General features: G+C 50.1%; 1 protein-coding gene across 2 annotated transcripts in view; it reads left to right on the top strand.

Annotated features, from left to right (window-relative positions):
- Positions 1 to 4,496: 4,496 nt before the first annotated feature.
- The window catches only part of FPGT (fucose-1-phosphate guanylyltransferase), a 94,349-nt gene continuing 71,362 nt past the window's right edge, over positions 4,497 to 27,483 (top strand). For both annotated transcript variants that reach the window (XM_088470773.1, XM_088470774.1), the window contains exon 1: positions 4,497 to 4,653. In XM_088470773.1, coding sequence (XP_088326899.1) covers positions 4,581 to 4,653 — 73 coding nt within the window. In that variant the 5' untranslated portion in view covers positions 4,497 to 4,580. The remainder of the gene's footprint in view (positions 4,654 to 27,483) is intronic.

Here is a 27,483-nt window from a genome sequence, read left to right as displayed (position 1 = left end):
GGTTTCTATGTTTACTCTGGGGAGGGGGGGCGGTAGAGTCTGCGACCGCCAGGAGGCTTGCCTGCCGCTCCGGGGGGGGGGGGGGGGCGGGAGCAGCACCCCGATATTTGGGAGGCTCCCGGCCAAATCGGGAGGGTAGGCAAGCTTGGCATTATGTGAAAGGTGCATTACTGTGGGCATTATGTATAAGGGGCACTAGTACTGTGTGTCATTATGTGTATAAGGGACACTACTGTGTGGCGTATAGTGAATAAGGGGCACTACTGTGTGACGTAACGTGAATAAGGGGCACTACTGTGTGACGCAACGTGAATAAGGGACACTACTATGAGGTATAATGTGAATAAGGGGCACTACTGTGTGACGCAACGAGAATAAGGGACACTACTGTGTGGTATAATGTGAATAAGGGGCACTACTGTGTGACGCAGCGTGAATAAGGGACACTACTATGTGGTATAATGTGAATAAGGGGCACTACTGTGTGGCATAACGTGAATAAGGGGCACTACTATGTGGTGTAATGTGAATCAGATACACTAAGTGCAGTGTAATGTGAATTAGATCGTGCTATTGTGTGGTACTATTGTGTGACCATGCGCCTTTATTGCGAGACCACACCCCTTCAGCCCACGCTGTCCCTTTGAAAAGTATGGGAGGGAGGGCGTACATTTATAGTTTGCAGTAGGGCGCTAAAGACCGCTAGTACCAGCCCTGACTGTATAGTTTGGAAATAGACAGATTTGTTTCAGGATAAAATGAAAGGAGCAATTAATTATGGACCTGATTCAGACCCGTTCGCTAGGATGCATTCGCTCGTAGCTGGCCGTTTTTTGCATTGTGCGCATGCGTATGTATCGCCGTGCGCGTGCCGAACCAGTGCGAGAGATCGGGAAGCGAACGCACGCTGCACATAGACAGCCCAGCAGAGTGAGTGACAGGAGAGGCCGGTTGTAGGTGGTGACAGGGGCTGGACATTATAAACGGGTGAGTGGAGGTGCGGACGCAGGCGTGCCTGAGCGTCCCAACGCCGTTTCAGAGGCGTGCATAATTAAGAGGCAGCGTCATAGTACACGTCAACTGGTTGGATTTTACACTGAAGTGCTCACAGTGTTTGCCGCAGGGCATGGTCAGCCACAAGCGCTGCGGTCGCTTCCGATGGTAACTGATGTACCGATGGTTACATACACTTCCTGGAAATGACGTGCACGAGTGGGCGTCTTAAGATAGGCTGGTGGGCGTCTGCATACACAGAACGATTGCACGCCAAGACATAGTGGGCGTGCTAATGCCTTGCCGTGCGATCGCCTTCCTTCACATATTTGCATACGCTGGGTGCGAGTGAACGCATCTAGCGAGCGGGTCTGAATGAGCTCCTATGCTCTTTCTACACATAAAATAGATAAGCTGCTGTAATTACCACTACCAGACAAACTAGGGACCTCATTCAGAGCCGGATGCTATTAGCGCTCGCTCGTTCAGAAAAAAGGGGTGGCTATTCAAATGAACTGTTTGCTCTTTGCGGTCTGTTCACGCCTCTAGGTCTGAACGAGCGAACAAAACATGTGTCGTTTTTTGGAAAACTACGCCCCCTGGCCGCTCGCATCCTACGTCAAGTCCGCTATTTATTAGATTAATCGAGAACATCGACCAGCGCTCGCTATTCTTGTGGTTGGTTTTTCCTACCACTATTTTGCGAGCAGTTCTGACTATAAAATAACCCAGTGACGTGGTCAATGACGCTGCTGTATTAATTATGCATACCCATAAAACGCCCGTTTAGACCTTTAAGCACGCCTGCATTCTGATCTCCACTCCCCGTTTTCAAGCACCTTCTCCTGTTACCACCCACATACGCCTCCTCCTGTCACTCAAAATAGCAGGCACTCGCTATTTAGCGAACAAACGATTTTCGGCCGCACTGACTGGTTCACGCATGCGTATTACGATCCGTACGCATGCACAGTTGGGCAAACATCGCTCGGAACGAACGAACGGCCACTTACGAGCGGCTCTGAATCAGGCCCTAGGTCTGCGTTAGATGTTCATGTTGTTATCAAAAATTTAACCAGTAAAACCTGAAAGTATCTTTTTTAAACTGGTTCAGCTTGTTCTTTATGGTCTGTGGGTGGAGGCCTCAAAATTCCAAAAGCAAAACAACTGCACACAGACCTGGGGATCTTTCCAATTGCAAAGTACACGGGGCCTTTAATAGTTTCGATAAATTGTAAATGATAAAATTGCATTTAAAGACTCAGGCCCTGATTCAGAGCCGGACGCTCTGACAGAGCGCTCGCTCTGAATCAGGGCCGTCATTCTTAATTTTAGAGCGGCTTCCTGGCCGCTGTTATAGCTGTAGGTGACCACCCACAGCTATAGCGAGCGGCCAGGAAGATGGTCGCGATGGTCAAGACAATCGCGACCATCGGACTTGCGACGAGACCCTTGCGGTAGGGTCTCGCCGCCGCAAGCCCTGGAGTGCTTTTAGCTCTATCAGAGCCAAAGCACTCCCACTGACATCACTAGTGATGTCAGTGGGGCCGGCCCCAGACGGTAGACGTTCCCATGGGAACGCCTCCGTCTGGGCAGCCACGCCCCGGCACGCCCACCAAAGGGGGCGTGTTGTCAATCACCATCGACAGCACGCCCCATTTGGTGCGAGACCCATAACGGCGGCTTGGCCGTCGTTATTCGGGTCTCGTGCATGCGCACGACGGAGCCGCCTCCATCTTGCGCATGCGCACTTCGGCAACATCGACCCGCTTGTGAGCGCTCAGCGCTCGCGAGCGGGTCTGAATTAGGCCCTGAGAACCTCATTCAGAGTCGGTCGTAAGCGGCCGCTCGGTCGTACGCATCCGATGTTTCCAAACCACGCATGCGTACGGTTAGTTGTGCGCATGTGTGTACGAGACCTTGCGATCCAAAATGCTGTCGATCGTTCGGCTTATGAGCAGGAAGTGGCTTCCGAGAGTTGATTGACATGAAAGGCCGTTTGTGGGTGTTGACGGGGTTGGTGGTCTAAAAACGCAGACGTTCCTCAACATTTTCAGGGTGTTTTAGGGGCGTACATAAATTTCCTGCTACACCGACATAGAAGGCCGGAAGTAGTAAAACGTCACTCTGCGAGCAGGTTAGAGGCCTGGCTGATCGTACAGCTTGAGGTTGGGTACGTGCTCTCTCAAGCACCAGAGTACAATCGATACTATCGAATGTGACTGATGTTATGTCTGATGTTTCTATTTTGTGGAACACAATGCAAGCAGCTAATAATCGTTTGTTGTTGCTAATAACACTGCTAATTGGCATGTAATTGATTCAGTTGCGTTTGCATTAGAGAATAATAAGAATAAATATATTTCATGGGGATGGCTTATTCTGTGTGTTTTTTTGTTAATTTTTTATGTCATTTGCACACAACACAAGCGGCCGCAACCATAAGAGAATTAACATACAGCGACTGACAGCGACTGACAACGATTGACTCGAACGCTAGCTGCTATCACTCGCTAGCTAGAGGAGGTGCTTTGTTCATGTATGGGCGTCACTGTGGTTGCGATCGCCCGGCCGTGCGATTGTTTTTTTTCTGATTCTCGAGCGTTAGGCGTACGACCAAGCGGCCGCTTACGACCGCCTCTAAATGAGGGCCTGATTCTGTGTCCAACACACGGGCGGACGATTTTGCATAAGACCGATAATGCAATGATCCACACCCACCTACAGTATGCCGAATATCTGTCTGTCTTCCTGCAAAAGGCTGCGCCGTCCAGTTTTCCCATCAGCAGCCAACATCATTATTATAAAGGATTTATTTTACACCCACTCCTTGCTGGTTGTTAAAGTACCGTCTGGAACAGGCATCCCAGTTCTATATGCGTGCAACTTTCGCTTTCTACAGCGCGTGTGCAGTCTGCGATGGCTTTCTACAGCGCGTTTGCGGTCTGCGATGGCTTTCTACAGCGCGTGTGCGGTCTGCGATGGCTTTCTACAGAGCGTGTGCGGTCTGCGATGGCTTTCTACAGCGCGTGTGCGGTCTGCGATGGCTTTCTACAGCGCGTGTGTGGTCTGCGATGGCTTTCTACAGCGCGTGTGCGGTCTGCGATGGCTTTCTACAGCGCGTGTGCGGTCTGCGATGGCTTTCTACAGCGCGTGAGCGGTCTGCGATGGCTTTCTACAGCGCGTGTGCGGTCTGCGATGGCTTTCTACAGCGCCTGTGCGGTCTGCATTTATATAAAATAATTTTGTTACATTTCTGAATCCTGTGTGCAGAATATATCACTATTGCCAATAACCTTGGCACTTCATATGGGGGTGTCTGTGTGCATTATACATTACAATCGCTGTTGTGCAGCCTATTACACTCTCTCCCTAATCTCATTCTAGTCTACTCTACAGTATATTGTATCAGCAAGAGGCCACGCCTCCTGCTTAGTGACGTCATCCATTCCTAGCTCTTCTACTGCCGCTCCTTTGGGCATTGCCCATAACCAATATGGCCGTTGCAGGAACATGGGAGGGGCTGTGACAGCCGCAGGGTCAGAGGTTGCATAGTCTGAGTGTCAGGCTATCAGCAAGAACTCAGGATGTGTGATCCGGGAGCTGCCAGGCTGCAGAGAGAAACCCACCGCAGGCTGGCAAAGTACAGCTCCCTCAGAGGTACATACATGTCCTCACACACCTACAGTACAGCTCCCTCAGAGGTACATACATGTCCTCACACACCTACAGTACAGCTCCCTCAGAGGTACATACATGTCCTCACACACCTACAGTACAGCTCCCTCAGAGGTACATACATGTCCTCACACACCTACAGTACAGCTCCCTCAGAGGTACATACATGTCCTCACACACCTACAGTACAGCTGCCTCAGAGGTACATACATGTCCTCACACACCTACAGTACAGCTCCCTCAGAGGTACATACATGTCCTCACACACCTACAGTACAGCTCCCTCAGAGGTACATACATGTGCACACACACCTACAGTACAGCTCCCTCAGAGGTACATACATGTGCACACACCTACAGTACAGCTCCCTCAGAGGTACATACATGTCCTCACACACCTACAGTACAGCTCCCTCAGAGGTACATACATGTGCACACACCTACAGTACAGCTCCCTCAGAGGTACATACATGTGCACACACACCTACAGTACAGCTCCCTCAGAGGTACATACATGTCCTCACACACCTACAGTACAGCTCCCTCAGAGGTACATACATGTCCTCACACACCTACAGTACAGCTCCCTCAGAGGTACATACATGTCCTCACACACCTACAGTACAGCTCCCTCAGAGGTACATACATGTCCTCACACACCTACAGTACAGCTCCCTCAGAGGTACATATATGTCCTCACACACCTACAGTACAGCTCCCTCAGAGGTACATACATGTGCACACACCTACAGTACAGCTCCCTCAGAGGTACATACATGTCCTCACACACCTACAGTACAGCTCCCTCAGAGGTACATACATGTGCACACACCTACAGTACAGCTCCCTCAGAGGTACATACATGTGCACACACACCTACAGTACAGCTCCCTCAGAGGTACATACATGTCCTCACACACCTACAGTACAGCTCCCTCAGAGGTACATACATGTCCTCACACACCTACAGTACAGCGCCCTCAGAGGTAAATACATGTGCACACATCCACAGTACAGCTCCCTCAGAGGTACATACATGTGCACACACCTACAGTACAGCTCCCTCAGAGGTACATACATGTCCTCACACACCTACAGTACAGCTCCCTCAGAGGTACATACATGTGCACACACACTTACAGTACAGCTCCCTCAGAGGTACATACATGTGCACACACCTACAGTACAGCTCCCTCAGAGGTACATACATGTCCTCACACACCTACAGTACAGCTCCCTCAGAGGTACATACATGTGCACACACACTTACAGTACAGCTCCCTCAGAGGTACATACATGTGCACACACATCTACAGTACAGCTCCCTCAGAGGTACATACATGTCCTCACACACCTACAGTACAGCTCCCTCAGAGGTACATACATGTGCACACACACCTACAGTACAGCTCCCTCAGAGGTACATACATGTGCACACACACCTACAGTACAGCTCCCTCAGAGGTACATACATGTCCTCACACACCTACAGTACAGCTCCCTCAGAGGTACATACATGTCCTCACACACCTACAGTACAGCTCCCTCAGAGGTACATACATGTCCTCACACACCTACAGTACAGCTCCCTCAGAGGTACATACATGTCCTCACACACCTACAGTACAGCTCCCTCAGAGGTACATATATGTCCTCACACACCTACAGTACAGCTCCCTCAGAGGTACATACATGTGCACACACCTACAGTACAGCTCCCTCAGAGGTACATACATGTCCTCACACACCTACAGTACAGCTCCCTCAGAGGTACATACATGTGCACACACCTACAGTACAGCTCCCTCAGAGGTACATACATGTGCACACACACCTACAGTACAGCTCCCTCAGAGGTACATACATGTCCTCACACACCTACAGTACAGCTCCCTCAGAGGTACATACATGTCCTCACACACCTACAGTACAGCGCCCTCAGAGGTAAATACATGTGCACACATCCACAGTACAGCTCCCTCAGAGGTACATACATGTGCACACACCTACAGTACAGCTCCCTCAGAGGTACATACATGTCCTCACACACCTACAGTACAGCTCCCTCAGAGGTACATACATGTGCACACACACTTACAGTACAGCTCCCTCAGAGGTACATACATGTGCACACACCTACAGTACAGCTCCCTCAGAGGTACATACATGTCCTCACACACCTACAGTACAGCTCCCTCAGAGGTACATACATGTGCACACACACTTACAGTACAGCTCCCTCAGAGGTACATACATGTGCACACACATCTACAGTACAGCTCCCTCAGAGGTACATACATGTCCTCACACACCTACAGTACAGCTCCCTCAGAGGTACATACATGTGCACACACACCTACAGTACAGCTCCCTCAGAGGTACATACATGTGCACACACACCTACAGTACAGCTCCCTCAGAGGTACATACATGTCCTCACACACCTACAGTACAGCTCCCTCAGAGGTACATACATGTCCTCACACACCTACAGTACAGCTCCCTCAGAGGTACATACATGTGCACACACACTTACAGTACAGCTCCCTCAGAGGTACATACATGTGAACACACATCTACAGTACAGCTCCCTCAGAGGTACATACATGTCCTCACACACCTACAGTACAGCTCCCTCAGAGGTACATTCATGTGCACACACACCTACAGTACAGCTCCCTCAGAGGTACATACATGTGCACACACACCTACAGTACAGCTCCCTCAGAGGTACATACATGTGCACACACCTACAGTACAGCTCCCTCAGAGGTACATACATGTCCTCACACACCTACAGTACAGCTCCCTCAGAGGTACATACATGTCCTCACACACCTACAGTACAGCTCCCTCAGAGGTACATACATGTGCACACACACCTACAGTACAGCTCCCTCAGAGGTACATACATGTGCAACACACTACACGCATACGTACAGTACAGCTCCCCCAGAGGTACATACATGTGCAACACACTACACGCATACGTACAGTACAGCTCCCTCAGAGGTACATACATGTGCAACACACTACACTCACACCTACAGTACAGCTCCCTCAGAGGTACATACATGTGCAACACACTACACTCACACCTACAGTACAGCTCCCTCAGAGGTACATACATGTCCTCACACACCTACAGTACAGCTCCCTCAGAGGTACATACATGTGCACACACACCTACAGTGCAGCTCCCTCTGAGGTACATACATGTCCTCACACACCTACAGTACAGCTCCCTCAGAGGTACATTCATGTGCACACACACCTACAGTACAGCTCCCTCAGAGGTACATACATGTGCACACACACCTACAGTACAGCTCCCTCAGAGGTACATACATGTGCACACACCTACAGTACAGCTCCCTCAGAGGTACATACATGTCCTCACACACCTACAGTACAGCTCCCTCAGAGGTACATACATGTCCTCACACACCTACAGTACAGCTCCCTCAGAGGTACATACATGTGCACACACACCTACAGTACAGCTCCCTCAGAGGTACATACATGTGCAACACACTACACGCATACGTACAGTACAGCTCCCCCAGAGGTACATACATGTGCAACACACTACACGCATACGTACAGTACAGCTCCCTCAGAGGTACATACATGTGCAACACACTACACTCACACCTACAGTACAGCTCCCTCAGAGGTACATACATGTGCAACACACTACACTCACACCTACAGTACAGCTCCCTCAGAGGTACATACATGTCCTCACACACCTACAGTACAGCTCCCTCAGAGGTACATACATGTGCACACACACCTACAGTGCAGCTCCCTCTGAGGTACATACATGTGCAACACACTACACGCATATGTACAGTACAGCTCCCTCATAGGTACATACATGTGCAACACACTACACGCATACGTACAGTACAGCTCCCTCAGAGGTACATACATGTGCACGCACAACTACAGTACAGCTCCCTCAGAGGTACATACATGTGCAACACACTACACTCACACCTACAGTACAGCTCCCTCAGAGGTACATACATGTGCAACACACTACACTCACACCTACAGTACAGCTCCCCCAGAGGTACATACATGTGCACACACACCTACAGTACAGCTCCCTCAGAGGTACATACATGTCCTCACACACCTACAGTACAGCTCCCTCAGAGGTACATACATGTGCACACACACCTACAGTACAGCTCCCTCAGAGGTACATACATGTGCACACACACCTACAGTACAGCTCCCTCAGAGGTACATACATGTGCACACACACCTACAGTACAGCTCCCTCAGAGGTACATACATGTGCACACACACCTACAGTACAGCTCCCTCAGAGGTGCATACATGTCCTCACACACCTACAGTACAGCTCCCTCTGAGGTACATACATGTCCTCACACACCTACAGTACAGCTCCCTCAGAGGTACATACATGTGCACACACCTACAGTACAGCTCCCTCAGGTACATACATGTCCTCACACACCTACAGTACAGCTCCCTCAGAGGTACATACATGTGCACACACACCTACAGTACAGCTCCCTCAGAGGTACATACATGTCCTCACACACCTACAGTACAGCTCCCTCAGAGGTACATACATGTCCTCACACACCTACAGTACAGCTCCCTCAGAGGTACATACATGTGCACACACCTACAGTACAGCTCCCTCAGAGGTACATACACGTGCACACACCTACAGTACAGCTCCCTCAGAGGTACATACATGTGCAGACACACCTACAGTACAGCTCCCTCAGAGGTACATACATGTCCTCACACACCTACAGTACAGCTCCCTCAGAGGTACATACATGTGCACACACACTTACAGTACAGCTCCCTCAGAGGTACATACATGTGCACACACCTACAGTACAGCTCCCTCAGAGGTACATACATGTCCTCACACACCTACAGTACAGCTCCCTCAGAGGTACATACATGTGCGCACACACTTACAGTACAGCTCCCTCAGAGGTACATACATGTGCACACACATCTACAGTACAGCTCCCTCAGAGGTACATACATGTCCTCACACACCTACAGTACAGCTCCCTCAGAGGTACATACATGTGCACACACACCTACAGTACAGCTCCCTCAGAGGTACATACATGTGCACACACACCTACAGTACAGCTCCCTCAGAGGTACATACATGTCCTCACACACCTACAGTACAGCTCCCTCAGAGGTACATACATGTCCTCACACACCTACAGTACAGCTCCCTCAGAGGTACATACATGTGCAACACACTACACGCATACGTACAGTACAGCTCCCCCAGAGGTACATACATGTGCAACACACTACACGCATACGTACAGTACAGCTCCCTCAGAGGTACATACATGTGCAACACACTACACTCACACCTACAGTACAGCTCCCTCAGAGGTACATACATGTGCAACACACTACACTCACACCTACAGTACAGCTCCCTCAGAGGTACATACATGTCCTCACACACCTACAGTACAGCTCCCTCAGAGGTACATACATGTGCACACACAACTACAGTGCAGCTCCCTCTGAGGTACATACATGTGCAACACACTACACGCATATGTACAGTACAGCTCCCTCATAGGTACATACATGTGCAACACACTACACGCATACGTACAGTACAGCTCCCTCAGAGGTACATACATGTGCACGCACACCTACAGTACAGCTCCCTCAGAGGTACATACATGTGCAACACACTACACTCACACCTACAGTACAGCTCCCTCAGAGGTACATACATGTGCAACACACAACACTCACACCTACAGTACAGCTCCCCCAGAGGTACATACATGTGCACACACACCTACAGTACAGCTCCCTCAGAGGTACATACATGTCCTCACACACCTACAGTACAGCTCCCTCAGAGGTACATACATGTGCACACACACCTACAGTACAGCTCCCTCAGAGGTACATACATGTGCACACACACCTACAGTACAGCTCCCTCAGAGGTACATACATGTGCACACACACCTACAGTACAGCTCCCTCAGAGGTACATACATGTGCACACACACCTACAGTACAGCTCCCTCAGAGGTGCATACATGTCCTCACACACCTACAGTACAGCTCCCTCAGAGGTGCATACATGTCCTCACACACCTACAGTACAGCTCCCTCTGAGGTACATACATGTGCACACACCTACAGTACAGCTCCCTCAGGTACATACATGTCCTCACACACCTACAGTACAGCTCCCTCAGAGGTACATACATGTGCACACACACCTACAGTACAGCTCCCTCAGAGGTACATACATGTCCTCACACACCTACAGTACAGCTCCCTCAGAGGTACATACATGTCCTCACACACCTACAGTACAGCTCCCTCAGAGGTACATACATGTGCACACACCTACAGTACAGCTCCCTCAGAGGTACATACATGTGCAGACACACCTACAGTACAGCTCCCTCAGAGGTACATACATGTCCTCACACACCTACAGTACAGCTCCCTCAGAGGTACATACATGTGCACACACACTTACAGTACAGCTCCCTCAGAGGTACATACATGTGCACACACCTACAGTACAGCTCCCTCAGAGGTACATACATGTCCTCACACACCTACAGTACAGCTCCCTCAGAGGTACATACATGTGCGCACACACTTACAGTACAGCTCCCTCAGAGGTACATACATGTGCACACACATCTACAGTACAGCTCCCTCAGAGGTACATACATGTCCTCACACACCTACAGTACAGCTCCCTCAGAGGTACATACATGTCCTCACACACCTACAGTACAGCTCCCTCAGAGGTACATACATGTCCTCACACACATCTACAGTACAGCTCCCTCAGAGGTACATACATTTCTACTTCAGGGTCCATAGGGGGTCCACAGGGTTGACCTTGGGTTGGGAACCAAATCCGGGCACCACGCAGTTAAAGCTTTTAGCTCCCAGGATGCACTGGGTCCACTCTCCCTATAACCCCACCCCCAAGCCAGAGGCACCTCAGTTTAAGTTGGTGCCCGGCCGGAGTCGGGTCACCGTTAGCGCAGGGGGAGCTGATTAGCAGCCCCTAAGCTTATTTTATTTTTTTAGGGACAAAGTTTTTTCCATGGACTTTGGACTCTTCAGAGCGGCAGCGTCGGACTGTCCATAGGACGTCTAAGCTGCCGCTCCGTCACCCCGCTGGCGCTGAGACGCCAGTACAGATCTGGGGATCTCAGCGGGACCCCAGAGTCTGTACTAGCCGGACTCTGTGGGCGCCCAGGACTGCTGCCGGATCCACGGGGAGCAGGTAAGGTCGCGGATCACCGCTTGCGGTGATCCGCGCATTTCAAATGCAGTCCTGTGCCTCCGGTCTCAGGGGACAGACCGGAGGCGCCGGCAGTGGCGGCGGGCCCCCCATACCCCGTGTGTCCACTAGACCACCAGGGACTTAACGATCGGTGCAGGGAGCCGGCGTCCCGGGGGTTAATAGCCGGCCAGGGGAGGCAGCCTTCCCTGTTACAGCGGCTCCTCCCCTCAGCTCAGCGCGCCTTTCAGTATCCATAGTCTGGCGTCGCTGAGCTGCTTCCTCCCTTGGGCCACGCTTCCTCTGAGGTCTCCAGCGGCCATTTTATCTCTGTGGTGCAGCAGAAATCTCTCAGGATGGCAGTTGGTCCAGTCCCCCTGCGTACCTCACCATCAGGTCAGTGTACACAGCGCTGTAGCCTTCCCAGACACTGAATCTGGGCAGTTGAATGCAGTGTAATAGTGCAGTATATTATATGACATGTTTATGTATATATGTATATATCTGCATTGTATGTGACTTATGCTAGTGCTGACTGTCTGTACTTTATTCTCTCACCTGTCAGTGTATATCTATCCCTTTTCTTTATCTGCCCTAATACAGCTGTACTTAGGGTGGTTCTGAGACCTCACATTTATATACTTGTTAATATTTGTGTGGTTTGTCACATACTGTTGCGTGCTGCACGTTGCCATATTTTAGATGGAACTGTGTGTTGCATACGCTGAAAATGGGTCCCTGCAGCTAATTTCTGGCATCAGTCAGGACCAGTATAGTGCTGCTTAATATTTCCGCCAAGATTGGTCAGATATGTCTGACCAGGAGATAGAGCGTTATACTGCACCCATTTTTACTATCCTGCAAGTCATGTGCTGCAGGTGTTAGTGCGGAGGATTTGACTCATAAAGGGTTCTGTATGTGGCGTCATCTGGTGCTGGCCTCTTTCACGACCCCCTTGGGCGGTTTGTTTTCTCGGGATCCTCTCAATTGCGGATCGCCGGGCGGGCCCCATTGTTGTACCTCACTTGGGGTTACTTCACCATACTGCCCTTTTCATCTCAGGGTATCTCGCAGCTTCTTGCACTCTTCCCCTGTGACACAGACTACCGCTCCCTGCAGGGGTTTTTCGCAGTATATGAATTCCCCCTGGTGCCACAATAGTCTGTCATTCCCCTTGCAGGGATTACCACAACAGCCACCCTGGGTGGATGTCGTTTTCTACGAAACGCTAATTGGCGTGGTTGACGCCCTGTGGTTACTTCCCAGTTGGCTCTGCCGTGAACTGGGTACTGTTTGGGGCTCTTTCCCTCTTACACGGGGGGAAGCCTATTTCAGGTATTATTATCCCTGCTTTAGGGCTGGTAGCAGGTCCATTCTGGTTAGAGTGAATGTTGACCTGCACCTGTATCATACACCCTCAGTATTGCGTGCCTTCGGGTTCCCTGTTGCTGACTAGCGGGTGGATCGCATAGCGGGACTCTGGCTGTTGCCAGATAGGAGGTGTTACAACAGTGTTTGGCCTCCTGTCCCAAATTCCCTGAGGGTCATCACGAGCCCCTCCTGGGGTGGATGGGCGTGTTACTCGTCTGATTACAGACGTTACTACGCCTCCCATTCCTGCGTGGTCGGATTCTTCGGATCCGTAGGTGGTAACTCTGCCTGAAATCAGTATACTTGCTTTCAGGAGTTGTTACCCATCCTACCATGGCTATAGCATGGTTGGTTAATACTATTGCATATTGGGTTGATGCATTTGTAACGTTTTTTCCCCTCCAACACGTCGGGGGTTCAAATGTATTTGGTCGCTCACGTAATATATGCTGTTGTCATAGGTGGAAATGCCTATATTGGATACCAGTCTCCTAACTTTCAGAGTTCCGGCTGCGACTGTATCCTCCGTAATACCCTATGGCTGCGCTCTGGGAATGCAGAGGTGCAGATACCATCTTTAGGGTTGATATTGTTTGGTCCTGACCTTGACAAGATTGTAGTAACATTGGCAGTATTACTAACGACAAGTTTACCGCTTTCAGCTATGCCCACTACAAGGCCTCAGACTAAGTCTGTTAAGTCTTTTTTGTCCTCTGGGTCAGCCTAAAGGTCTATTTCTTCGTAGACTGTCGGCATCTACAAGGGCCGACATATCCAGTACCGAGCAGGCCTGGACTGCCAGCCGATCCTGCTTCTGAACCTACGGATATCTCTTCAGCCTGACGGGACAGGCCTACAACTGGGAGATACCGATTTTCTCAGTTCGCCCGGTATTAGTGTCAACTTGCCACGGCTACGTGGGTAGGAGGGTACGCCCTCTTTACAAGGGCCTTACAGATCCAGAAAGCTATGCAGTTGTTGCGGTAAGCGGAGCTAATTAGGCCATCCCCACTATCTCAGTGAGGGACTGGTTGTTCTGTTTTCTTTCTGGTGCGGTGGCTGAATGGTCCTCTTTGGCCTATTCTCTGTCTCAATTCCCTGAACCAGTTCCTAAAGCTACCTGGGCTCAGGAGGAAATCCCTATGCTCCATCATACGATGTTTGGAACCTGGGGACTTTATGGTATCACTGGATATACAGGACGCGTGCCTACGGGTACTTACAGAGACCTTTCCTCAGCATGGGCTGAGGTTTGCTGTATCACAGCAACACTTACAATTTTTCGGGCTCTGCCTGTTGGGACTGTCCTCAGCCCCACAGGGGTTTACCAGCGTTTTGGATTTTCTGACAGTTCTTCTGTTCAGTATATCCCAATGCTCCTGTACCTGGACGGCCTCCTGCTCTTAGCGGGATCACCGGGGTACTTTACGGCCAGGTCAGGATGACTGTGGCTTCTTCAGGGTGCAGACGTTTAATCAACGGGGAAAAAGTCCTCCCTGCATCCCTCTCTGGGTATTCTTCATCTAGGATCCCTGCTGGATTCTCAGAATCTGAGAATTCTTCTGGCGTAAGACGGAATCTCCTCTCTTCCATTAGGAGTACATGGTTGTCTGCGCAGTCGACAGATGTCTTTACACTCTGGGATGCATGGTGGAATGGGCTCAGTTCCATTCCAGGCCTTTCCATAATTGGCTCATCTCCAGATGGAACGAGTTTTTTCTGTCGGATAACTGTTCAAACGATGATGCTCTCTCCGGAGGCAAGTCGGTCCCTGTCCGGGTGGCTATGGCCATCTCGTCCAGGGTTTTCTTTGCTATGGACAGTGTCTGGATCGAATCCTTTTCAGTGCAGTTGGACGTCTGTCGATTCCACCCTGTCAATTAACTTACTCTGGCATAACTCTTGTTTCCCGGTGAACCTGAAAAGGTTCAGTCCGACAGGGTCAGGACAGTGGCTTCCTTTTTAGCAACACTGTTCGTTGGGTGGCAATGACAGGTATGTCACATATTCGGACATAGTCCGAGGGTCTCCTCCCGACCATCTCGGCAGCGTTCATTTCAGGAGCTCTCCATTGGGAAGCGGGAGTCCTCAGCCGTCACGACGTGCATCCCGGGGACTAGTCTCTTCCCCAAGAGAGGTTTCATCTCCTGGTGAGCAGGGGGGGCCCCCCTGAGGTGACCCTCATGGCCTTCTGACTTTATCACACTATGGTGTTACAGTCCAGCTCTGGGGATTCTGAAGCAACCTTCAGCGACTCTTTGTCGGTGAAGTGGTCCTTCCACTTTGTGTACCTGTGTTCTCCGGTCTCCCTTCTTCCTCGAGGTCTTTGGAAGTGTTTTCAATCGAGACGGAGATGCTTTCCTGCTGGTGGCTCCTGATTGCCCCAGATGTCAGGGGTACTTGGATCTTCGGAGTCTCTACATCGATACTCCATCCCTGATGCTTCACTGCCCGGACCTGTTGTCTCAGGGTCCTTGGTTTTGCCTTGGACCTGGGTCGTTTGTCTTTGACTGTGTCCTTACAGTGGTCTTACGGCTTCCCTGGCTTTGTCATCGTTGGAATGATTAGAGCACATGGATCAGCTTTTGCTGGGACCTACCACAAACTGTGGCAGCCATAAATCTTATGGTATTGTACCTGTCGATACAATCCTCCGGTGTCCAGGATTTCCAGATATTCTGGCATTCCTTCCGGCTGGCTTGGGTTTCACACTTGGCCTGGTCTTCCTGACAGTGCGGATCTCTACACTGTCAGTATGGTTAAGATATGGAATTGCTCCACTCTGGTATCCAGTTCATCCTTTGGAGTGTTTTCTTGATTATGCCTCCATTTGTCCTCCCTAGGGACTCCTTGGGAGTAAGTAGTGGTTCTTCGTTACCTCCGGGGACAGTCAATGGAACCGCTGGTTGTGATAGCCATTACATGGTCTATTGCTTAGGCTCTCTTTCTCTCAGGGTGTTTATATCAACCAGGAGAGTGTCTGAATTGGGAGCGTTCTCATGTGGCTCCCTCTTCTGGAGGGCATCATGTCAGGGTGGGAGTTGCTCTCGCCCTGTGTTTCTTCTTAGTGGTTTTCAGGTTCCATATTATTCTGGAACTTATGGTACGGCCATTCTGTCCCCAGTCCTCTCGGCTGGTGTGGCCTCATTGACTGTGGTATGGCCTCTTTGGATTTATGTGATCCGTTCAGGTTCCTTACGGAAATCGGACTCCTTATTGGTGGTCTGAGATTTCTGGTTTTCACAGGAAAGGATGGCCGGCCTATAACCAAATGTTGGCTGGATGGCCTCGTAGGTCTTCCTCAGGGGCCTACCCATGGGTAGGCCTTCCTGTTGTTGATGCTTGTTTTTTCTCGGGCCATGTGACCCTCGTGTGCGGCTCGCTGTGGCGCCTCGGCTGTTTTGCCTTACTAGGTGGCCACGTGGTCTTCTGTCCACACCTTTTTAAGGTTCTAGGCATTGGTTTCCTTTGCCTCTCAGGATGCATCCTTTTTGGCGACGGATTCTCCTCTCAGCACAGGAGCGTCCCCACCCTTGGTTGAACTGCTTTGGGACATCCCCAAGGTCAACCCTGTGGACCCCCTATGGACCCTGAAGTAGAAAACAAGAGATATGGTAAGAACTTACCTTTGTTATCTCTGTTTCTACGAAGTCCATAGGGTCCACAGGGCGCCCGCCCTGACGCACCTGGCTTCATATGGGCTGTGTGGCTGGTCACCGGTTTTCCGTCTCCCATTTCGGTGAGTATGGTTATTGAGTGTTCCAGTTTTCTCTCTCTTTTTCTCTCCTCCTCCGGCCTTTGGCTACTTACAAACTGAGGTGCCTCTGGCTTGGGGGTGGGGTTATAGGGAGAGTGGACCCAGTGCATCCTGGGAGCTAAAAGCTTTAACTGCGTGGTGCCCGGATTTGGTTCCCAACCCAAGGTCAACCCTGTGGACCCTATGGACTTCGTAGAAACAGAGATAACAAAGGTAAGTTCTTACCATATCTCTTGTTGTCCTCACACACCTACAGTACAGCTCCCTCAGAGGTACATTCATGTGCACACACACCTACAGTACAGCTCCCTCAGAGGTACATACATGTGCACACACACCTACAGTACAGCTCCCTCAGAGGTACATACATGTGCACACACCTACAGTACAGCTCCCTCAGAGGTACATACATGTCCTCACACACCTACAGTACAGCTCCCTCAGAGGTACATACATGTCCTCACACACCTACAGTACAGCTCCCTCAGAGGTACATACATGTGCACACACACCTACAGTACAGCTCCCTCAGAGGTACATACATGTGCAACACACTACACGCATACGTACAGTACAGCTCCCCCAGAGGTACATACATGTGCAACACACTACACGCATACGTACAGTACAGCTCCCTCAGAGGTACATACATGTGCAACACACTACACTCACACCTACAGTACAGCTCCCTCAGAGGTACATACATGTGCAACACACTACACTCACACCTACAGTACAGCTCCCTCAGAGGTACATACATGTCCTCACACACCTACAGTGCAGCTCCCTCTGAGGTACATACATGTGCAACACACTACACGCATATGTACAGTACAGCTCCCTCATAGGTACATACATGTGCAACACACTACACGCATACGTACAGTACAGCTCCCTCAGAGGTACATACATGTGCACGCACACCTACAGTACAGCTCCCTCAGAGGTACATACATGTGCAACACACTACACTCACACCTACAGTACAGCTCCCTCAGAGGTACATACATGTGCAACACACTACACTCACACCTACAGTACAGCTCCCCCAGAGGTACATACATGTGCAACACACTACACGCATACGTACAGTACAGCTCCCCCAGAGGTACATACATGTGCACACACACCTACAGTACAGCTCCCCCAGAGGTACATACATGTGCACACACACCTACAGTACAGCTCCCTCAGAGGTACATACATGTCCTCACACACCTACAGTACAGCTCCCTCAGAGGTACATACATGTGCACACACACCTACAGTACAGCTCCCTCAGAGGTACATACATGTGCACACACACCTACAGTACAGCTCCCTCAGAGGTACATACATGTGCACACACACCTACAGTACAGCTCCCTCAGAGGTACATACATGTGCAACACAGTACACTCACACCTACAGTACAGCTCCCTCAGAGGTACATACATGTCCTCACACACCTACAGTACAGCTCCCTCAGAGGTACATACATGTGCGCACACACTTACAGTACAGCTCCCTCAGAGGTACATACATGTGCACACACATCTACAGTACAGCTCCCTCAGAGGTACATACATGTCCTCACACACCTACAGTACAGCTCCCTCAGAGGTACATACATGTGCACACACACCTACAGTACAGCTCCCTCAGAGGTACATACATGTGCACACACACCTACAGTACAGCTCCCTCAGAGGTACATACATGTCCTCACACACCTACAGTACAGCTCCCTCAGAGGTACATACATGTCCTCACACACCTACAGTACAGCTCCCTCAGAGGTACATACATGTGCAACACACTACACGCATACGTACAGTACAGCTCCCCCAGAGGTACATACATGTGCAACACACTACACGCATACGTACAGTACAGCTCCCTCAGAGGTACATACATGTGCAACACACTACACTCACACCTACAGTACAGCTCCCTCAGAGGTACATACATGTGCAACACACTACACTCACACCTACAGTACAGCTCCCTCAGAGGTACATACATGTCCTCACACACCTACAGTACAGCTCCCTCAGAGGTACATACATGTGCACACACACCTACAGTACAGCTCCCTCAGAGGTACATACATGTGCACACACACCTACAGTACAGCTCCCTCAGAGGTACATACATGTCCTCACACACCTACAATACAGCTCCCTCAGAGGTACATACATGTCCTCACACACCTACAGTACAGCTCCCTCAGAGGTACATACATGTGCAACACACTACACGCATACGTACAGTACAGCTCCCCCAGAGGTACATACATGTGCAACACACTACACGCATACGTACAGTACAGCTCCCTCAGAGGTACATACATGTGCAACACACTACACTCACACCTACAGTACAGCTCCCTCAGAGGTACATACATGTGCAACACACTACACTCACACCTACAGTACAGCTCCCTCAGAGGTACATACATGTCCTCACACACCTACAGTACAGCTCCCTCAGAGGTACATACATGTGCACACACACCTACAGTGCAGCTCCCTCTGAGGTACATACATGTGCAACACACTACACGCATATGTACAGTACAGCTCCCTCATAGGTACATACATGTGCAACACACTACACGCATACGTACAGTACAGCTCCCTCAGAGGTACATACATGTGCACGCACACCTACAGTACAGCTCCCTCAGAGGTACATACATGTGCAACACACTACACTCACACCTACAGTACAGCTCCCTCAGAGGTACATACATGTGCAACACACAACACTCACACCTACAGTACAGCTCCCCCAGAGGTACATACATGTGCACACACACCTACAGTACAGCTCCCTCAGAGGTACATACATGTCCTCACACACCTACAGTACAGCTCCCTCAGAGGTACATACATGTGCACACACACCTACAGTACAGCTCCCTCAGAGGTACATACATGTGCACACACACCTACAGTACAGCTCCCTCAGAGGTACATACATGTGCACACACACCTACAGTACAGCTCCCTCAGAGGTACATACATGTGCACACACACCTACAGTACAGCTCCCTCAGAGGTGCATACATGTCCTCACACACCTACAGTACAGCTCCCTCTGAGGTACATACATGTCCTCACACACCTACAGTACAGCTCCCTCAGAGGTACATACATGTGCACACACCTACAGTACAGCTCCCTCAGGTACATACATGTCCTCACACACCTACAGTACAGCTCCCTCAGAGGTACATACATGTGCACACACCTACAGTACAGCTCCCTCAGAGGTACATACATGTCCTCACACACCTACAGTACAGCTCCCTCAGAGGTACATACATGTCCTCACACACCTACAGTACAGCTCCCTCAGAGGTACATACATGTGCACACACCTACAGTACAGCTCCCTCAGAGGTACATACATGTGCACACACACTTACAGTACAGCTCCCTCAGAGGTACATACATGTGCAGACACACCTACAGTACAGCTCCCTCAGAGGTACATACATGTCCTCACACACCTACAGTACAGCTCCCTCAGAGGTACATATATGTTCACACACACTTACAGTACAGCTCCCTCAGAGGTACATACATGTGCACACACCTACAGTACAGCTCCCTCAGAGGTACATACATGTCCTCACACACCTACAGTACAGCTCCCTCAGAGGTACATACATGTCCTCACACACCTACAGTACAGCTCCCTCAGAGGTACATACATGTGCACACACATCTACAGTACAGCTCCCTCAGAGGTACATACATGTCCTCACACACCTACAGTACAGCTCCCTCAGAGGTACATACATGTCCTCACACACCTACAGTACAGCTCCCTCAGAGGTACATACATGTGCACACACACCTACAGTACAGCTCCCTCAGAGGTACATACATGTGCACACACACCTACAGTACAGCTCCCTCAGAGGTACATACATGTCCTCACACACCTACAGTACAGCTCCCTCAGAGGTACATACATGTCCTCACACACCTACAGTACAGCTCCCTCAGAGGTACATACATGTCCTCACACACCTACAGTACAGCTCCCTCAGAGGTACATACATGTGCACACACACCTACAGTACAGCTCCCTCAGAGGTACATACATGTGCAACACACTACACGCATACGTACAGTACAGCTCCCCCAGAGGTACATACATGTGCAACACACTACACGCATACGTACAGTACAGCTCCCTCAGAGGTACATACATGTGCAACACACTACACTCACACCTACAGTACAGCTCCCTCAGAGGTACATACATGTGCAACACACTACACTCACACCTACAGTACAGCTCCCTCAGAGGTACATACATGTCCTCACACACCTACAGTGCAGCTCCCTCTGAGGTACATACATGTGCAACACACTACACGCATATGTACAGTACAGCTCCCTCATAGGTACATACATGTGCAACACACTACACGCATACGTACAGTACAGCTCCCTCAGAGGTACATACATGTGCACGCACACCTACAGTACAGCTCCCTCAGAGGTACATACATGTGCAACACACTACACTCACACCTACAGTACAGCTCCCTCAGAGGTACATACATGTGCAACACACTACACTCACACCTACAGTACAGCTCCCCCAGAGGTACATACATGTGCACACACACCTACAGTACAGCTCCCTCAGAGGTACATACATGTCCTCACACACCTACAGTACAGCTCCCTCAGAGGTACATACATGTGCACACACACCTACAGTACAGCTCCCTCAGAGGTACATACATGTGCACACACACCTACAGTACAGCTCCCTCAGAGGTACATACATGTGCACACACACCTACAGTACAGCTCCCTCAGAGGTGCATACATGTCCTCACACACCTACAGTACAGCTCCCTCAGAGGTACATACATGTCCTCACACACCTACAGTACAGCTCCCTCAGAGGTACATACATGTCCTCACACACCTACAGTACAGCTCCCTCAGAGGTACATACATGTCCTCACACACCTACAGTACAGCTCCCTCAGAGGTACATACATGTCCTCACACACCTACAGTACAGCTCCCTCAGAGGTACATACATGTCCTCACACACCTACAGTACAGCTCCCTCAGAGGTACATACATGTCCTCACACACCTACAGTACAGCTCCCTCAGAGGTACATACATGTGCACACACACCTACAGTACAGCTCCCTCAGAGGTACATACATGTCCTCACACACCTACAGTACAGCTCCCTCAGAGGTACATACATGTGCACACACACCTACAGTACAGCTCCCTCAGAGGTACATACATGTGCACACACACCTACAGTACAGCTCCCTCAGAGGTACATACATGTGCACACACACCTACAGTACAGCTCCCTCAGAGGTACATACATGTGCAACACAGTACACTCACACCTACAGTACAGCTCCCTCAGAGGTACATACATGTGCAACACACTACACTCACACCTACAGTACAGCTCCCTCAGAGGTACATACATGTGCAACACACTACACTCACACCTACAGTACAGCTCCCCCAGAGGTACATACATGTGCACACACACCTACAGTACAGCTCCCTCAGAGGTACATACATGTCCTCACACACCTACAGTACAGCTCCCTCAGAGGTACATACATGTGCACACACACCTACAGTACAGCTCCCTCAGAGGTACATACATGTGCACACACACCTACAGTACAGCTCCCTCAGAGGTACATACATGTGCACACACACCTACAGTACAGCTCCCTCAGAGGTACATACATGTCCTCACACACCTACAGTACAGCTCCCTCAGAGGTACATACATGTCCTCACACACCTACAGTACAGCTCCCTCAGAGGTACATACATGTCCTCACACACCTACAGTACAGCTCCCTCAGAGGTACATACATGTCCTCACACACCTACAGTACAGCTCCCTCAGAGGTACATACATGTGCACACACACCTACAGTACAGCTCCCTCAGAGGTACATACATGTGCAACACACTACACGCATACGTACAGTACAGCTCCCCCAGAGGTACATACATGTGCAACACACTACACGCATACGTACAGTACAGCTCCCTCAGAGGTACATACATGTGCAACACACTACACTCACACCTACAGTACAGCTCCCTCAGAGGTACATACATGTGCAACACACTACACTCACACCTACAGTACAGCTCCCTCAGAGGTACATACATGTCCTCACACACCTACAGTGCAGCTCCCTCTGAGGTACATACATGTGCAACACACTACACGCATATGTACAGTACAGCTCCCTCATAGGTACATACATGTGCAACACACTACACGCATACGTACAGTACAGCTCCCTCAGAGGTACATACATGTGCACGCACACCTACAGTACAGCTCCCTCAGAGGTACATACATGTGCAACACACTACACTCACACCTACAGTACAGCTCCCTCAGAGGTACATACATGTGCAACACACTACACTCACACCTACAGTACAGCTCCCCCAGAGGTACATACATGTGCACACACACCTACAGTACAGCTCCCTCAGAGGTACATACATGTCCTCACACACCTACAGTACAGCTCCCTCAGAGGTACATACATGTGCACACACACCTACAGTACAGCTCCCTCAGAGGTACATACATGTGCACACACACCTACAGTACAGCTCCCTCAGAGGTACATACATGTGCACACACACCTACAGTACAGCTCCCTCAGAGGTGCATACATGTCCTCACACACCTACAGTACAGCTCCCTCAGAGGTACATACATGTCCTCACACACCTACAGTACAGCTCCCTCAGAGGTACATACATGTCCTCACACACCTACAGTACAGCTCCCTCAGAGGTACATACATGTCCTCACACACCTACAGTACAGCTCCCTCAGAGGTACATACATGTCCTCACACACCTACAGTACAGCTCCCTCAGAGGTACATACATGTCCTCACACACCTACAGTACAGCTCCCTCAGAGGTACATACATGTCCTCACACACCTACAGTACAGCTCCCTCAGAGGTACATACATGTGCACACACACCTACAGTACAGCTCCCTCAGAGGTACATACATGTCCTCACACACCTACAGTACAGCTCCCTCAGAGGTACATACATGTGCACACACACCTACAGTACAGCTCCCTCAGAGGTACATACATGTGCACACACACCTACAGTACAGCTCCCTCAGAGGTACATACATGTGCACACACACCTACAGTACAGCTCCCTCAGAGGTACATACATGTGCAACACAGTACACTCACACCTACAGTACAGCTCCCTCAGAGGTACATACATGTGCAACACACTACACTCACACCTACAGTACAGCTCCCTCAGAGGTACATACATGTGCAACACACTACACTCACACCTACAGTACAGCTCCCCCAGAGGTACATACATGTGCACACACACCTACAGTACAGCTCCCTCAGAGGTACATACATGTCCTCACACACCTACAGTACAGCTCCCTCAGAGGTACATACATGTGCACACACACCTACAGTACAGCTCCCTCAGAGGTACATACATGTGCACACACACCTACAGTACAGCTCCCTCAGAGGTACATACATGTGCACACACACCTACAGTACAGCTCCCTCAGAGGTACATACATGTCCTCACACACCTACAGTACAGCTCCCTCAGAGGTACATACATGTGCACACACACCTACAGTACAGCTCCCTCAGAGGTACATACATGTGCACACACAACTACAGTACAGCTCCCTCAGAGGTACATACATGTCCTCACACACCTACAGTACAGCTCCCTCAGAGGTACATACATGTCCTCACACACCTACAGTACAGCTCCCTCAGAGGTACATACATGTGCAACACACTACACGCATACGTACAGTACAGCTCCCCCAGAGGTACATACATGTGCAACACACTACACGCATACGTACAGTACAGCTCCCTCAGAGGTACATACATGTGCAACACACTACACTCACACCTACAGTACAGCTCCCTCAGAGGTACATACATGTGCAACACACTACACTCACACCTACAGTACAGCTCCCTCAGAGGTACATACATGTCCTCACACACCTACAGTACAGCTCCCTCAGAGGTACATACATGTGCACACACACCTACAGTACAGCTCCCTCAGAGGTACATACATGTGCACACACACCTGCAGTACAGCTCCCTCAGAGGTACATACATGTCCTCACACACCTACAGTACAGCTCCCTCAGAGGTACATACATGTCCTCACACACCTACAGTACAGCTCCCTCAGAGGTACATACATGTGCAACACACTACACGCATACGTACAGTACAGCTCCCCCAGAGGTACATACATGTGCAACACACTACACGCATACGTACAGTACAGCTCCCTCAGAGGTACATACATGTGCAACACACTACACTCACACCTACAGTACAGCTCCCTCAGAGGTACATACATGTGCAACACACTACACTCACACCTACAGTACAGCTCCCTCAGAGGTACATACATGTCCTCACACACCTACAGTACAGCTCCCTCAGAGGTACATACATGTGCACACACACCTACAGTGCAGCTCCCTCTGAGGTACATACATGTGCAACACACTACACGCATATGTACAGTACAGCTCCCTCATAGGTACATACATGTGCAACACACTACACGCATACGTACAGTACAGCTCCCTCAGAGGTACATACATGTGCACGCACACCTACAGTACAGCTCCCTCAGAGGTACATACATGTGCAACACACTACACTCACACCTACAGTACAGCTCCCTCAGAGGTACATACATGTGCAACACACTACACTCACACCTACAGTACAGCTCCCCCAGAGGTACATACATGTGCACACACACCTACAGTACAGCTCCCTCAGAGGTACATACATGTCCTCACACACCTACAGTACAGCTCCCTCAGAGGTACATACATGTCCTCACACACCTACAGTACAGCTCCCTCAGAGGTACATACATGTGCACACACACCTACAGTACAGCTCCCTCAGAGGTACATACATGTGCACACACACCTACAGTACAGCTCCCTCAGAGGTACATACATGTGCAACACAGTACACTCACACCTACAGTACAGCTCCCTCAGAGGTACATACATGTCCTCACACACCTACAGTACAGCTCCCTCAGAGGTACATACATGTGCGCACACACTTACAGTACAGCTCCCTCAGAGGTACATACATGTGCACACACATCTACAGTACAGCTCCCTCAGAGGTACATACATGTCCTCACACACCTACAGTACAGCTCCCTCAGAGGTACATACATGTGCACACACACCTACAGTACAGCTCCCTCAAAGGTACATACATGTGCACACACACCTACAGTACAGCTCCCTCAGAGGTACATACATGTCCTCACACACCTACAGTACAGCTCCCTCAGAGGTACATACATGTCCTCACACACCTACAGTACAGCTCCCTCAGAGGTACATACATGTGCAACACACTACACGCATACGTACAGTACAGCTCCCCCAGAGGTACATACATGTGCAACACACTACACGCATACGTACAGTACAGCTCCCTCAGAGGTACATACATGTGCAACACACTACACTCACACCTACAGTACAGCTCCCTCAGAGGTACATACATGTGCAACACACTACACTCACACCTACAGTACAGCTCCCTCAGAGGTACATACATGTCCTCACACACCTACAGTACAGCTCCCTCAGAGGTACATACATGTGCACACACACCTACAGTACAGCTCCCTCAGAGGTACATACATGTGCACACACACCTACAGTACAGCTCCCTCAGAGGTACATACATGTCCTCACACACCTACAGTACAGCTCCCTCAGAGGTACATACATGTCCTCACACACCTACAGTACAGCTCCCTCAGAGGTACATACATGTGCAACACACTACACGCATACGTACAGTACAGCTCCCCCAGAGGTACATACATGTGCAACACACTACACGCATACGTACAGTACAGCTCCCTCAGAGGTACATACATGTGCAACACACTACACTCACACCTACAGTACAGCTCCCTCAGAGGTACATACATGTGCAACACACTACACTCACACCTACAGTACAGCTCCCTCAGAGGTACATACATGTCCTCACACACCTACAGTACAGCTCCCTCAGAGGTACATACATGTGCACACACACCTACAGTGCAGCTCCCTCTGAGGTACATACATGTGCAACACACTACACGCATATGTACAGTACAGCTCCCTCATAGGTACATACATGTGCAACACACTACACGCATACGTACAGTACAGCTCCCTCAGAGGTACATACATGTGCACGCACACCTACAGTACAGCTCCCTCAGAGGTACATACATGTGCAACACACTACACTCA

Source organism: Taudactylus pleione, unplaced genomic scaffold, assembly GCF_031769625.1.
Source record: "Taudactylus pleione unplaced genomic scaffold, aTauple2 ptg000103l, whole genome shotgun sequence".
In the NCBI taxonomy this organism is placed as follows: Eukaryota; Metazoa; Chordata; class Amphibia; order Anura; family Myobatrachidae; genus Taudactylus; species Taudactylus pleione.
Note: the sequence above shows the minus strand (reverse complement) of the source record. Positions and strands in the feature narration are given on the sequence as shown.